Source organism: Tamandua tetradactyla, chromosome 15 (assembly GCF_023851605.1).
Source record: "Tamandua tetradactyla isolate mTamTet1 chromosome 15, mTamTet1.pri, whole genome shotgun sequence".
Classification (NCBI taxonomy): Eukaryota; Metazoa; Chordata; class Mammalia; order Pilosa; family Myrmecophagidae; genus Tamandua; species Tamandua tetradactyla.
The window spans coordinates 42,066,552-42,081,570 of NC_135341.1; the positions used below are offsets into that span (position 1 = coordinate 42,066,552).

Here is a 15,019-nt window from a genome sequence, read left to right on the forward strand (position 1 = left end):
TATGATTCATTTTCAAATCCAGTGTCTTGGAGATAGCTTATCAATATCACATAATTCATTAAAATTCCTTTATAAGAAAAGATGAAAAAGCCTCTCTACTTTGGATACTGTTCTCAACTATTTGACTATAGATTCTAACAACAACAAAAAAACTAATGCTGCAGTCAATCCCACTAAAAACTCAATTGAATCCCAGCTTTAAAATCATGAACAAAACCATCCCAAAGAAATAAATTATTGTCTGCAAGTAGTGTCCCATTTGTTTATTGCCTTATTTCTTTTACTGTGACTCAATTTCTTCCAAGTACTACAATCATGCTGATATCTTAAGATAGCACACTGAGACTGCCTTAAATAAAAAGGCCAGGAATAATCTTCTCCAGGAGGAGCAAAGCTTAAGAATGATATTGTCTTTTACATGCTTTATACCACTTGGTTAAAATGAGCTAATTTTGTTTCTAAACAAATAAACTCACTGCAGAAAATGACTTCAAAGCTAAATACCATTTTCTATGGAGCACCACACCCTCCAGACCCAACACCACTCCTTCCCCACTCCTCTAGACACTTCCCATCCCAAACAACACCCTAAACATACCTATACCCCATACCACCCCCTCACAAACAAACACCATATCTTCAAGTACCTGGGTGAAAAACACTTTAACGAAGGTTAAAAGAGAAAAGAACAAATAAGAGAAAAATATTCTTAACTATCACAGACAAAAGCAAATCTAATATATAAAGAACTCCTTCTATCCATAAGAAAAAGTTCAAGAATAGTAAAATCTAGTTCACACTAATACAGTCCTTATTCCTAATAAGTAAAATACAGATCCAAAACTATTCTGAGCTATCATGCTATGACTACTGAGAAAGTTCTAAAAATTAGATAGCAAAACAAGGTTAGGAAACAGGCTCGCTCATTCATTGCTGATGAGACTGTAGTTGGTACAGCCTGTGTGATGTATCATTGTGTAAGAAATGCAGATGGAGGGAGAATGCTTACAAACTGGGCAGTATATATGCTGAAAGGCTTGAGAAAAATATTAAGAAACTGATTACCCGGGAGTCTTCATAGACAATAAACTAAGTTACTTGGGGCTAGGGATGGGAAGAAGACTTTTCTCTTCAGTCCTTCAGTTCTGTGCCTTTTTAATTTGTTTCCTTGGTAAGCATAAGGATGCTACTTATTTAGAATATTTTAAAATTATTTATTATTTTAAATAAAAAATTAACCAGTTACCTTCATTCTGAGAATTTCAGCATTTTTTATTTCTCTGTCTTCATTTAGCTTTGTTACAAGGTGTTGCAAAGAAATCTTAGAGGCTCTTCCATCTTCTATCTCTTGTTCTTGTGTTTCCAGAAGTTTTGCCAAATGTGTTTGATAGTGAGGTGGTGTTTTAGGGCTCTAAAACAGAATCATATCTCATCCAATTAAGTGATATTGTAAAGATTTCATGTTAAATGTATGTGCCAGGCACACAGAAAGTATTCACGTTATTTAGCTTGTTGTCCTAATTTCTATCCAAGTAAAACAAGACCGGTCCCTTCATCAAGTAAAAAGCAGACAGAGGGTATTGGCTGAAATGCTTTCTTTGTTTAAAAAGGTAAAATTATGATCTTGGTAATTTCCAAACTGACACTTTTGTCATTCATAAAACTGTTTATTTCTCCTAAACTGTACTCTTTTTCTGAAAAGTACCTGGGGATATTCAGCAGCAGAATCCATCACATGTTCTAGTTGCCTCATTTTGAAGTTATATTCATTCTTCTTCTGTTCTATTTCCTCTTTCTTTTGTTTTAGCTAGGAGAATTGAACAGATGTAAAGTTACAAGTTAAAAAGAATATGCTCCATGCTTTTTTGTATACATGTTATTTTTCACAAAAAAGAAAGAAAAAAAAGTCGATTGTGGTGATAAAAAAATAATTAAGCCTTCTAACCTTCTATATTCCAGAGCCGCTAGAAGGAAAAATCTGAGAGGGTCGTATGGTAGCCCACGACAAACTTGGGATCTGTCTTGTAACTACTTATTGAAGAGTGCTTTGAAAACTATTGCTTTTTTAATTTCTTTGCTTTGTATAGATGTTATACTATACAATAAAAATGTTAAAAAAATGCTTCAATGAGAAAAGACAAAAATTTCTCAAGGTACAAGGAAATATGCTTTCTACATTATTTTTTTCAGGAATTAATCCCTTAAAAAGCAATGAGATATTAAAACAAAACATCACAGCATTTTAAAAAGTAACAAATTGTAAACTCTAGGTTGCCTTTAGTGTGTTTCCTTTTCTCTCCCAAATCTAACTATGCTTTTTAAAAATTTTCTTTTAAAATTTCACAGGTCACAAAAGGCTCATTTAAGGAAAAATACAAAATACAAAACAACACAAAAACAGCCAAAAATATAATAAAAATTAGCCGTAACCACACCACAGTAATTAGAACTTGCTGCTAACTGTCAAAGATCCAGAGCACATGGAGAGGCAGTCAAAGAAGTCTCAATTCATTTGAGCAAATCCAAGTTAAGATTCCAAGTCAACAATCCACAACTTACCCACTAGATTACTTAAAAGCTACATTTGCCTACCTTTTGTATATAGAGAAGTTAGCCAGGAATGTTTCCAGGCAGGAATATCATGAATACCTCAAGCAGGGATCCCTCTTAACCTTTACCTTGAGTGATACCTCTCTGTATCTTACCTTGTGCTGAAGTTCCTGTATCAGAGCCTCCTTCCTAGTCAGCTCTTCCTGGGCAGACTGCAGCAGCACTGAGTGCTTTTTGGAGGCCTCTGTGAGCATGTTCAGCTGCTCAGTGGCATGAGCCAGATCCTCACAGAGCATATCTCTCTGTTAGGGGACAATCCCCACAAAGGAAGAATTTCTTAATTGTAGTACTACAATAAGGATCTGTAATGACTTCATAGAATTTTGAAAAGGTTAACGAAAGTTTCAGTTAAGAACTTTTTTTTTTTTGGCTTGTATGCTAATCCACGCCAAGCAAACCAAGCAGTTAATATTTCAGTGAACAGGTCTAGAGATAAGTACTGTATAGTAAATTTATATAAGTATCTCATTCGAGGTTTAATTGCTCACTGGCCTCTTCTCCCCTATCTCCGAACCTTTACCCTCACCCTCAGAATTTTAAAGCCAATCTACTTTTCCTGAGGCGGACTTGAGGCATAGCTCTCTAGGTTACTTGTGGTCTCACAAATTAACTTTACTCCTTTATATACTGAAAGGCAAACAGCTGTAGGCTCCCTCAGCCAGATGGAGAATGGCAGGGCAGTCTTCCAAACTATGATAGACTGCCATAGGCCATCAAAGCTTGGGGGAAGCTGCTTGATGGAAAGTGGTGGAGGGAATTAGAAGTCCTACAAGGATGCATACGTAATTCATAGGTATGTAGCGTATGCAGTCCTTGTCAAATTAGAGCAGAATCTGGTTATTCTTCCTTTCCCTTCCAAATGTGTATGTTTGTTTGCATGTACATACAGTACCATTCTTTATATGCCTTTTTATAAATCCTTTTTTTTTTTTTTTTTTTTTTTTTTTTGCAGACACTGGGTATTGAACCGGGATCTCTGGCATGGCAGGCTAGAAGTCTGCCTGCTGACCTACCCTGGCCCGCCCTAAAACTACTTTTAATACTTGATACTTCAAAGCATTTTTCCATGTTACTCACTTACTCTTTCATTACCTCATTTTCATTGGGTAGGCTCAATTTTGGTTTTATTAAGAATCCAACCTTACCTATTCTAATTAGAAACAATTCCCCCCCCACACACATTTATTGAATTAATCTAGTTCTTCTTCATTGTGAAGAAACAACCACTGTACAAAATTCCTCCATATTCACTGTAGTCTATTTGTGGATCTTCAAGGTTGTTGCAGTGAGCTTTCTCTTCCTATTGCCAGTCCCATACTGGATATGGTTACCATCCAGGTTCCAAGTCCCTCCACATTATTCCTACTTTTCTAGGCTTTTTTTTTGAAATTCTGGATATTTATCCCAAAGGAACTTTAAAGTTATCCTGCCAAATTTTTAAAAATTGAGATTTAGGTTAGAATTACATAAATGTTTTAGCAATAATAAATCTTCCTGACTAAGCCTCTCTTCATATCCCTTTGAAAGTTTTATGTTCTTTCTACCTATTACACTTTCTTCCTGAGGTTTTGATACTTTTTGTTGTTTTGGTGAATGAGATTTCTTTTACCCTATTATATATTTTTAACTGGTTATTGCTGACATATAGTAAAGCTATTCCTTTTTATACTTAATTTCTTTTCATATCCTTTAGAACACATTATGGCCTTAATAGTTGTTACATTTCTCCTTAAGGTTTTAATACTGTGCTGTTTTCGTGAAAGGAATTTTTAAAATCCTATCATTTTAAAAATTCATTTTGATGATATATAGGTAAATGTATTTATTAATATATATTTTATAACTGCTTTACAAAACTCTTGAGTCTCACAGATATTCAGGCAATACTTTAGAGATTCCATGTAGACACTCCTGTCATCTGCAAATAATTGTCTTTTTTTTCTCAGTTGATACCTTATTTACTTTCTTATTTTATTACATTGGGAACCATAATGTCGAAAAGCAATGATGTATAAACAATTTGGATGACAATAAATCTAAAATTTAGCAAATAAAGATAGGCGATACCTAGAAAGGGAATGTGAACTGGAAGTTTGTGGGGTCAATTCCATTTGAACCCAAAATATTTCAATATGTGTTGTCACTGTTTTTTTAAGAAGGAAAAGGAAAGAGAAGGGAAAGGGAACAAAAAGGAAGAGGAAGGGTAAAGGGTGAAAGAGAGAAGTGGGTAAGAAAGGAAGAGAGAAGGAAAGGAGGAAACAAAGAGCAGCATACATTTAGGTGAACTCCCACCCAAATATCTAAATTTCTCTTTTCATTTTGGCCATAAGAAGTGTGGAACTGAATTTTTAGCCCATGTTTTATACTTTGTATAAGATCCTAGATATAGCTTTCATGTACTTACTCTTCAACTGGCTTCCTAAAAATATTACCAGCTAACATGTAATGAGCACTTATAAAGTGCCAGGCAGTATATTCTAGGCATTTAACATGTATTACCTTGTTTCACCTTCACAACAACTTACATGATAGGTAGGCAGTATTCTTATCCACACTTTACAGATGTGATAATGAAGCACAGAGGAAAATATAACTTTCCCAAGGCCACAAAGCCAGAACTCCACAGCTCTTAATTATTCATTACTATTTGTGCTGGTTTGAATCTACTATGTACCCCAGAAAAATCGTGTTTTAATCCTGATCCAACACTGTAGGTTGGAATCATTTGATTAGATTTTCTTCAGGGAGATGTGACACACCCAGTTGTGGGTATTAGGTTTGATTAGCTGGAGATGTGACTCCACTCATTCGAGGTGGGTCTTGATTAGCTTACTGGAATCCTTTAAAAGAGGAAAACATTTTGGAGGGAGCTCAGAGCAGACAAAGCCTACAGAAATGACAAGAGTCAACAGAGCTTGGAGAAATGACAGAAATCTCAAAGCCAACAGAAACTTCACAGTCGAGCTGACAGATGTGGGCACGTGGAGAACAGAGACATGGATGTTTGGAGAAGCTTGGAGCCCAGCAGATGTTGCCATGAGATGTGATGCAAGCCAGAACCTAGAAAGAGTCAAGGGAAGGCAAGAGATGAAAGCCAGCCCTGGAGAAGTCAAGTGAGGAACTTCCACAGAAACAGAGGCTGAAAGCAACAGAGCCCAGGAACAATGGAGCAGTGTACCTTCCCAGCTGACAGAGGTGTTGCAGATGTATCTGCCTTCCTTGAATTTAGGTATCTTTCCCTGGATGCCTTAATTTGGACACTTTTATTTCCTTAGAACTGTAAACTTGTAACTTATTAAATTCTCCTTTTTAAAAACTGTTCCAGTTTTGGTATATTATATTCCAGCAGCTTTTGCAAACTAACACACTATTCTACTCTTATTTTCCTTTTTCTCTGATTTTAGTCGTCTATTTTCATCTCCTACATTGTATGTACATTAGCGGCTACACATCATTTTTTGGAATATAGTAAAAAAGCGAATCTGTCCAGGTTCTTACAATTCAAAACTGATATGTACAATAAAACTTATTAGCTTTCCCTAAGCCCTTATTTTCTCCATCTTAAATGTATACAGAACCATCTTCAGTCACCCAGAATAGAAACCTTGGTGCCTACTTTGACTGTTAACTTCCCTCATAGCACATATCTAACTGGGCACCAACAACAGTCAAAACACTTCTCAACTCTGTCTCTCCCACTATTCCCACTAATATTTCTTGGTTCTGACATTATTGCCCTGTCTGAGCTCAATGTCTGTGTAGTCCATTTCCTAAAAGACACAGCTGATACTCCTCAAGGTCCTTCACTAATCTCAATCTGTCTCCCACCTCAGCTCCTACAACTGAAGCCAGCTACAACTGACTGTTCACCGTGCTGGTGACACTCTACACATGTTCTAGGCTGCCAAACTTCCCTCCTAGCAAAGTCTTGTAGAAATATTCTCCCTTCTTGGAAGCTCTTTGGAATTCCCCAGGCAGAACTGCTCCTCTCCCTCCCTCTTCTGGGCTCTTGGGTCATTTATTTCATTATACTATACTTATTTCTCATGCTAGATTGACATGTTTTAAGTAGCAGTGTTTCAGTCATTCTAGTTCAGATTTCAAGCCAGGTACAGGTCTATGGCAAGTGGCATCAATAAATATTTGTTGAATTTGTTTCAACAGTGGCATAATTTAGCAAGAATACATTATTTATAAAGGAGTACAGAACAATATAAACAGTGGCCTATATTTATGTGAAAAAAAGAAAAACAAAGTATGTATAATTTGCTTAAGAATACACATGAAACTGGTAACAATTGGTGGCTGAGGAATAGGGAAGGGTAGGAGGAAATGTATATTGCTTTGTAAACTTTGAATTTTGAACCATGTGACAGTATTGCTTAATTTTAAAGAGATAAATTTATAGTAATAACTACAGCAAAAAATCCTACTTTTGTTAAAACACAAGAAGCATTCCTGAGAACACTGTTAACCAGCCCTCTTCCTACTCCCTAATTTACCACTGCATCTATGTAAACAGGTTCTACTCTACTCCCTTTGTAAAGGGATCAGTTACATAAACTTAACAGTGTCAGCACAAGTGAATGAAAATGATCAACTAGATAAATATATAACAATTTTAGACTTACCTCTTAATTGCCTAACTACTCTAGAGCTCTATTACTTATTTCTTTAAAATACCTTCTATTCATTAACTTTTATACATAAACATATGTATTGACAAGTAGTACTGGAAAAGAAAAAGCCATGATGCATTAACATCTACCTCTATGTCCTCAGAGAGTTTTCTCAGTCTAAGTGTTTCTTTCAGATCGAGAATGTCCACTTCCTGTCTCTTAATCAACACTCGACTCTCTTCTTTGTCAACCAAAGCAGTGTTGTATTTGCACTGCAGAAAAGAAAGTCATGATACTGCTTTATTATTTGTTTATTTGTAGATTATAATAATTTAACAATGAGTTTGGTTTCCAAGAAGATAATCAGATCCCATTTCCAGATTTCATTACTCTAATAAATACTTGTTCAATAAAGGCATGGAAGAAATAAATGTGGAGTTTAGCAAGTTCTCTTTAGAGCGGAGAAATAAGGAACATTGATAAAACTCTTCACCTTGACCCAAACATCAAGGTTCAACTCTGATGTAGGCAGCAGAAATAAATAGTTACTTTAGGAAACCATATTAAGTCCAATATTGGGAAAACTTACTTTCTATATAATTAATGTCTTTGAACCTAACTAAAATGTGGTACTTTTTTTTCTTAAAGCAAGTAAGAAACACCACATAGTCTTAAATGTCACAGGCAACAATCAGTCTGTCAACTAGTTTGCATTGGCAATTCCCAAGTGATGCTCAGAAAACTTTGCTGCCAGGTCAGCAAAAGCTGAAAAACACTGCTGGTCTATTTTGCCTCCCAGGATGCATACTCCATGTGGGCCTATTAAAGGGTCCAAGGGTCCTGCAAACACAGAAATCTGTCCAACTTTAACCAGCATTTCCAAATTTGATCACAGAAATTTTCTGGGATCATTTGTTAACTTCTTGAGGAATCTATGAAGTGTGTCTCATATTTAAATTTAACATTATCTTGTTTGTGAAAGAACTTACACTAATGTCCTTCAGTTCTTGCTTAAGGGTGTCTATAATTTCCATTTTCTCAGTGACTGATGTTCTCAGTTCTTGGATCTGGCTCATGAGGCCAGCTACAACTTCCTGAGAAGGACAGAAACAAAATCTTCATACCCAATGATATTAAGGATGAGATAACTTTTCAAATGATATATCATTTATCTTTCCTAATGGAAATAGAATTCAAATTTACTTTAGCAAAATATCTCACGTCATCTTACATTGATACTATTTTTTTTGACATTTAAAAAAAAAGGATGGGTTTAATGAGACTTTAATACTATTTTATTTAAACTTATTCTGAAATACTTTCAAATTTACCAGAGTTACAGAAACAATACAAACCCCACACAGAGAATTTCAACATACCCCTATCCCCCAGATACCCAGGATGTACGATTATTAACATTTTAGCCACATTTATAGTATCATTCTAGCTATTAAGCCATCATTCTATCAACCCATATATCTGTGTATCTAGTTAATTATCAATCCATTTTCTAAACATTTGAGTTCTCCTTGAACTCTTAATACTGCCATGTACATTACCTAAGAACCAGGATATTCACTTATATAATCACCTTAGTGTGTAGTTATCAAGCTCAAGAAATTCAACGTTGATATGTAGCTTACAGACTATTCCCAATAAAGTCCCTTTAAGCCTTCTCTCTTCCCTTGTTAGATCCTTTCCAGGATCGTGTATTGCATTTAACTATCATTGTCTCTTTAGTTGCTCTTTTTTTTTTTTTTTTTACTGCGTGAGCATCTATTCAGCATCAACTTTCCCTTTCAACATTCCCAAGTATACGATTCAGTGGGATTAATCATATTCACTAATGTTATGGTACCCTCACTATGTTCTATTACTAAAACTTTTCCATCTCCCCAAACAGAAATCCAACACTCATTTTGCATTAACTCCCCATTTCCCCTATTGCCCACCCATGGTAACCTCTATTCTACTTTCTGTCTCTGTAAGCTTGCATATTCTCTGATATATATATATATAACAAATATACATATACAAATGTATATATTTGTAGTAACCATGGGGTTTAAATTTAACATGTAAATCTGTAACAATCTCATTTGCTTTGATACCAACTTATCTTCAAAAAGTATATAAAATTATACCTCATACCCTTCCATCCCACTTACTTTTTTTCCTAATTTTTTGGGGGCGGTACTTAGGACCAGGAAAAGAACCCATCCCATCCACTTTTATGTAGTTCTTGTCACAAATTACATGTTTATACATTATGAGTCCAAAAGCAGTAATATCTCATTACAATGTACGCTTTTTGCCTTTTAGATCCTTTAGGAAATAAAAAGAGGAACTACAGGTAAAACAGCATCATGGCGTCTGCCTGGAAGATCAGCCCAATTATCATCAACAGTGGCTTGGCCAACTTAGGGGCATAGTGTCTCCGGATGCTGGACTCTGGGACCAATTAGCTATACCTGGCTGTAATGGACAGGCATTTTGTTCTCAACATCACCTTTGGTGGGAGAAAAGCCTCTGAAAGCAGCTAGACCAGGACCCCTTCTTTGACATACACATGATGATGTCCAGGCCGGAACAGTGGGTAAAGCCAACGGCTGTATCAGGAGCCAACCAATATACCTTTCATTTTCAGGCTACTGAGAATCCAGGGGCTTTGATCAAAGACAGTTGGGAGAATGGGATGAAGGCTGGCCTGGCCATCAAACCAGGAATTACAGTTAAGTATTGACACCATGGGCTAATCAGATAGATATGACCTTAGTTATGACAGTAGAACGTGGGTTTGGAGGCAGAAATTTATGGATGATATGATGTCAAAATTTCACTGGTTGAGGACCCATTTCCCAACTTTGGACATAGAGATGAATGGTGGAGTAGGTCCTGACACCGTCCATTAATGTGCAGAGGCAAGAGCTAACATGATTGTGTCAAGTGGTACCATTATGAGAAGTGATCAACCTGTTGAGAAATGTTTGCTTAGAAGCTGTTCAGAAACTTGACTGATGAAACCTCAAAGAGCCCAATGTTTCTGCTCACGAAATACTTTACTGGAAAAAAGATCGTCTACCAAATAATATTGCAATTGAAGCTGTGCTGCTTTTCTGAGCAATTATTCATTCCACTGACTAAAATCCATTATGCAGTATGTTCAAAGAGGTTAGAAATTGGTGTGCATATTATTATTACATTTTTAGTGAAAGAATTTAAAGATTAGTGTGGAAAATACCGTTTTTACTGGGAGGCTTGATTTTTACAAAAAGTATAACTATGGCTTTATTATTAATATTTTAAACAAAAATATGTCTAATGTCTAAGGGAGGCATGTTAGCTACTTAAAAAAAGGGATTTTTCTGCATTTCTCAAATAATTTTCTGTTATTTCTTAGTTGTTTTCCAGAAGCAAAGGATGTCTTTATCTGTACTGTTTCATGTCATTTGTGATTTGTGTTTACATTTAATAATAAGACTGGAATGGAACTTATGAAAAATCAAAGCATGACTACGGCTGAGACAGGATATAATATTCTTTTTTTTTTTATTAATTAACGGGAAAAAAGAAATTAACCCAACATTTAGAAATCATACCATTCTACATATGCAATCAGTAATTCTTAACATCATCACATAGATGCATGATCATCGTTTCTTAGTACATTTGCATCGGTTTAGAAGAACTAGCAACACAACAGAAAAAGATATAGAATGTTAATATAGAGAAAAAAATAAAAGTAATAATAATAGTAAAACAAACAAACAAAAAAACCTATAGCTCAGATGCAGCTTCATTCAGTGTTTTAACATGATTACTTTACAATTAGGTATTATTAAGCTGTTCATTTTTGAGTTTTTGTATGTAGTCCTGTTGCACAGTCTGTATCCCTTCAGCTCCAATTACCCATTACCTTACCCTGTTTCTAACTTCTGCTGGACTCTGTTACCAATGACATATTCCAAGTTTATTCTTGAATGTCGGTTCACATCAGTGGGACGATACAGTATTTGTCCTTTAGTTTTTGGCTAGACTCACTCAGCATAATGTTCTCTAGGTCCATCCATGCTATTACATGCTTCATAAGTTTATTCTGTCTTAAAGCTGCAAAATATTCCATCGTATGTATATACCACAGTTTGTTTAGCCACTCTTCTGTTGATGGACATTTTGGCTGTTTCCATCTCTTTGCAATTGTAAATAACGCTGCTATAAACATTGGTGTGCAAATGTCCGTTTGTGTCTTTGCCCTTAAGTCCTTTGAGTAGATACCCAGCAACGGTATTGCTGGGTTGTATGGCAATTCTATATTCAGCTTTTTGAGGAACCGCCAAACTGCCTTCCACAGTGGTTGCACCATTTGACATTCCCACCAACAGTGGATAAGTGTGCCTCTTTCTCCGCATCCTCTCCAGCACTTGTCATTTTCTGTTTTGTTGATAATGGCCATTCTGGTGGGTGTGAGATGATATCTCATTGTGGTTTTGATTTGCATTTCTCTAATGGCCAGGGACATTGAGCATCTCTTCATGTGCCTTTTGGCCATTTGTATTTCCTCTTCTGAGAGGTGTCTGTTCAAGTCTTTTTCCCATTTTGTAATTGGGTTGGCTGTCTTTTTGTTGTTGAGTTGAACAATCTCTTTATAAATTCTGGATACTAGACATTTATCTGATATGTCATTTCCAAATATTGTCTCCCATTGTGTAGGCTGTCTTTCTACTTTCTTGATGAAGTTCTTTGATGCACAAAAGTGTTTAATTTTGAGGAGCTCCCATTTATTTATTTCCTTCTTCAGTGCTCTTGCTTTAGGTTTAAGGTCCATAAAACCGCCTCCAATTGTAAGTTTCATAAGATATGTCCCTACATTTTCCTCTAGCTGTTTTATGGTCTTAGACCTAATGTTTAGATCTTTGATCCATTTTGAGTTAACTTTTGTATAGGGTGTGAGAGATGGGTCTTCTTTCATTCTTTTGCATATGGATATCCAGTTCTCTAGGCACCATTTATTGAAGAGACTGTTCTGTCCCAGGTGAGTTGGGTTGACTGCCTTATCAAAGATCAAAGGTCCATAGATGAGAGGGTCTATATCTGAGCACTCTATTCGATTCCATTGGTCGATATATCTATCTTTATGCCAATACCATGCTGTTTTGACCACTGTGGCTTCATAATATGCCTTAAAGTCAGGCAGCGCGAGACCTACAGCTTCGTTTTTTTTCCTCAAGATGTTTTTAGCAATTCGGGGCACCCTGCCCTTCCAGATAAATTTGCTTATTGGCTTTTCTATTTCTGAAAAATAAGTTGTTGGGATTTTGATTGGTATTGCATTGAATCTGTAAATCAATTTAGGTAGGATTGACATCTTAACTATATTTAGTCTTCCAATCCATGAACACGGTATGCCCTTCCATCTATTTAGGTCTTCTGTGATTTCTTTTAACAGTTTTTTGTAGTTTTCTTTATACAAGTTTTTTGTCTCTTTAGTTAAATTTATTCCTAGGTATTTTATTCTTTTAGTTGCAATTGTAAATGGGATTCGTTTCTTGATTTCCCCCTCAGCTTGTTCATTACTAGTGTATAGAAATGCTACAGATTTTTGAATGTTGATCTTGTAACCTGCTACTTTGCTGTACTCATTTATTAGCTCTAGTAGTTTTGTTGTGGATTTTTCCGGGTTTTCGACGTATAGTATCATATCGTCTGCAAACAGTGATAGTTTTACTTCTTCCTTTCCAATGTAAGTGTTCTTAAAATGATCATGGTGATGAATACACAACTATGTGATGATATTGTGAGCCACTGATTATATAATATGGTTGGACTGTATGTGTGTGGATATTTCTCAATAAAAATATATATATTTTTAAACCAGAAAGCTGAGAACATTCCAGAACTATAGATCGTGGCCCCAAGGATATATATTTTATTACTCCAAGAAAGACCTCATGGGCTAAAAGAGGTCAGGGTACAGGGCTAATCTGTAAACTAAAAGTTTTATAACCGAGTCCCAAATTATACTTAGACAGCATATAATGGGACCAGTATCACTAAACTTTAGGTTACCGTGAATTTTGAGAAATAAGATATGAAAAGTAAGAATGTTAACATTTAAGCACAGACTAGAGCTTGCTTTTGTTTTTATTTAGTATTGCAAGGTAAAATTTTCTTTCTTAATTTTTATTTTGGCTCAGGTAAGGGTTATGCCATATATAAGTTATGTTTTAATCAAATCAGATAACACAGCATATAGTAAAAAATTTTTAAAGTTACATAGAAGATTATAATATGTGACACTACAGAAATATTTGAATTGCTTGGACAACATGGGTTTGTCTGGTTTGTGACACTACAAAAATATATGAATTGCTTGGACAACATCGGTTTGTCTGGTTTTTGTCTCCTTTTTCTTTAAAAATAAATATGCAGTGAAACTACAAAATTATAAATTAAAAAATGTAATAGTACTGGCATTTATGTTTACCTATATTATTACCCTTATCAGAGACATTTTTTTCTTCAATTCAGTTTTTATCTATTGTCTATTGTTCTTTCCTTTCAACCTAAAGAACTCTAACAATTCTAGTAAGTCTGATCTAGTGGCAATGAACTCCCTTAGCTTTTGTTTATCTAGGAATGTCTTAATTTCACCCTCGTTTTTGAAAGACAGTTTTGTCAGATATAAGATTCTAGGTCAGCAATATTTTCCCTTCACCACTTTAAATAGGTCATTGCAATGTTGCTTGCCTCCATGGTTTCCAAAGAGAAATAGGCACTTAATCTTATCAAGGGTCCCTTGTACATGACATATTTCTTTCTCTTGTGTCCTTCAGAATTCTCTCTCAATCCTTGGCCCTCAACAGTTTACTTATATGCCATGTCTGGGTCTATTTGGGTTTATCCTGCTTGGAATTTGATGAGTGTCTTGGCTGTGTCTTTCACTAAATTTGGCAAGTTGTCAGTCATTATTTCTTTGAATATTCTCTCTGCAACTTTCTCTTTCTTATCTTTCTGGGACTTCTATGGTGCACATATTTGCTTGCTTATGGTGTCCCTCAGGTTCCTCAGGCTCTGTCACTTACCTTCATTCTTTCTTCTGCTCCTCAGACTGGATGATTTCAATTGTCCTATTTTCAAATTCATGGATTCTTTCTTTTGCCAGCTCCAATCTGATGGAACCCCTCTAAGAAATTTCTAATTTCTGTTACTGTGATTTTCAGCTATGAGTGGTTCCTTTCCATAATTTCTAGCTTTCTAATGATAGTCTCTTTCTATTTATCCACTGCCTTCCTGATTTCCTTTAGTTCTTTGTACTTTCCTTTAGCTCTCTGAGCATATTTAGGACCTTTTTTTTTTTAAAATGTCTTATTCTGGTGTGTCCCATGTTTGGACCTTCTCATTGCTGGTTTCTAATGCTTTATTTTCTCCTTTGTTGGGCCATCGCTTACTCTTTGTTTTTTGTGTTTTGTAATCTTTTGTTGAAATCTGGACATTCTGATATTTTATGTTCTATTGTGCAAGTTTAGATATTGAGGCATCTGTCCCTTAAATTTGTTTCCAGGTAGTATTATGACAGAGCTTTTCCTTGAATGCCAGGAGGGAGGGAGGGAGGAAGGAAAGGAAGATAGAAAGAAAGAAAATACATTTCCCAATCTTTCCAGACTGATCTGTGCAAGTAGTCTCCTTCAGGGCTTATCCATATGTAGAATTTAGAAAATAGCTCCAGGCAAAAGCATAGGGGCTTCCCTGTTCCTTTCTACTCTTGTCTTACCTTGTGCTTATATGAGTGG

At 35.6% G+C, this 15,019-nt stretch overlaps 1 protein-coding gene and 1 pseudogene across 1 annotated transcript in view; one reads left to right on the forward strand and one right to left on the reverse strand.

Moving 5' to 3' along the window:
• Window positions 1–15,019, reverse strand: part of KIF15 (kinesin family member 15) — a 171,595-nt gene that overhangs the window by 41,032 nt on the left and 115,544 nt on the right. Inside the window, exons 25-29 of the mRNA XM_077129585.1 lie at window positions 8,219–8,323; window positions 7,379–7,501; window positions 2,706–2,852; window positions 1,706–1,807; window positions 1,247–1,411 (exon numbers count right to left, since the gene is read on the reverse strand). Coding sequence (XP_076985700.1) covers window positions 1,247–1,411; window positions 1,706–1,807; window positions 2,706–2,852; window positions 7,379–7,501; window positions 8,219–8,323 — 642 coding nt within the window. The remainder of the gene's footprint in view (window positions 1–1,246; window positions 1,412–1,705; window positions 1,808–2,705; window positions 2,853–7,378; window positions 7,502–8,218; window positions 8,324–15,019) is intronic.
• On the forward strand, window positions 9,596–10,247 carry LOC143657748 (ribulose-phosphate 3-epimerase pseudogene; annotated as a pseudogene).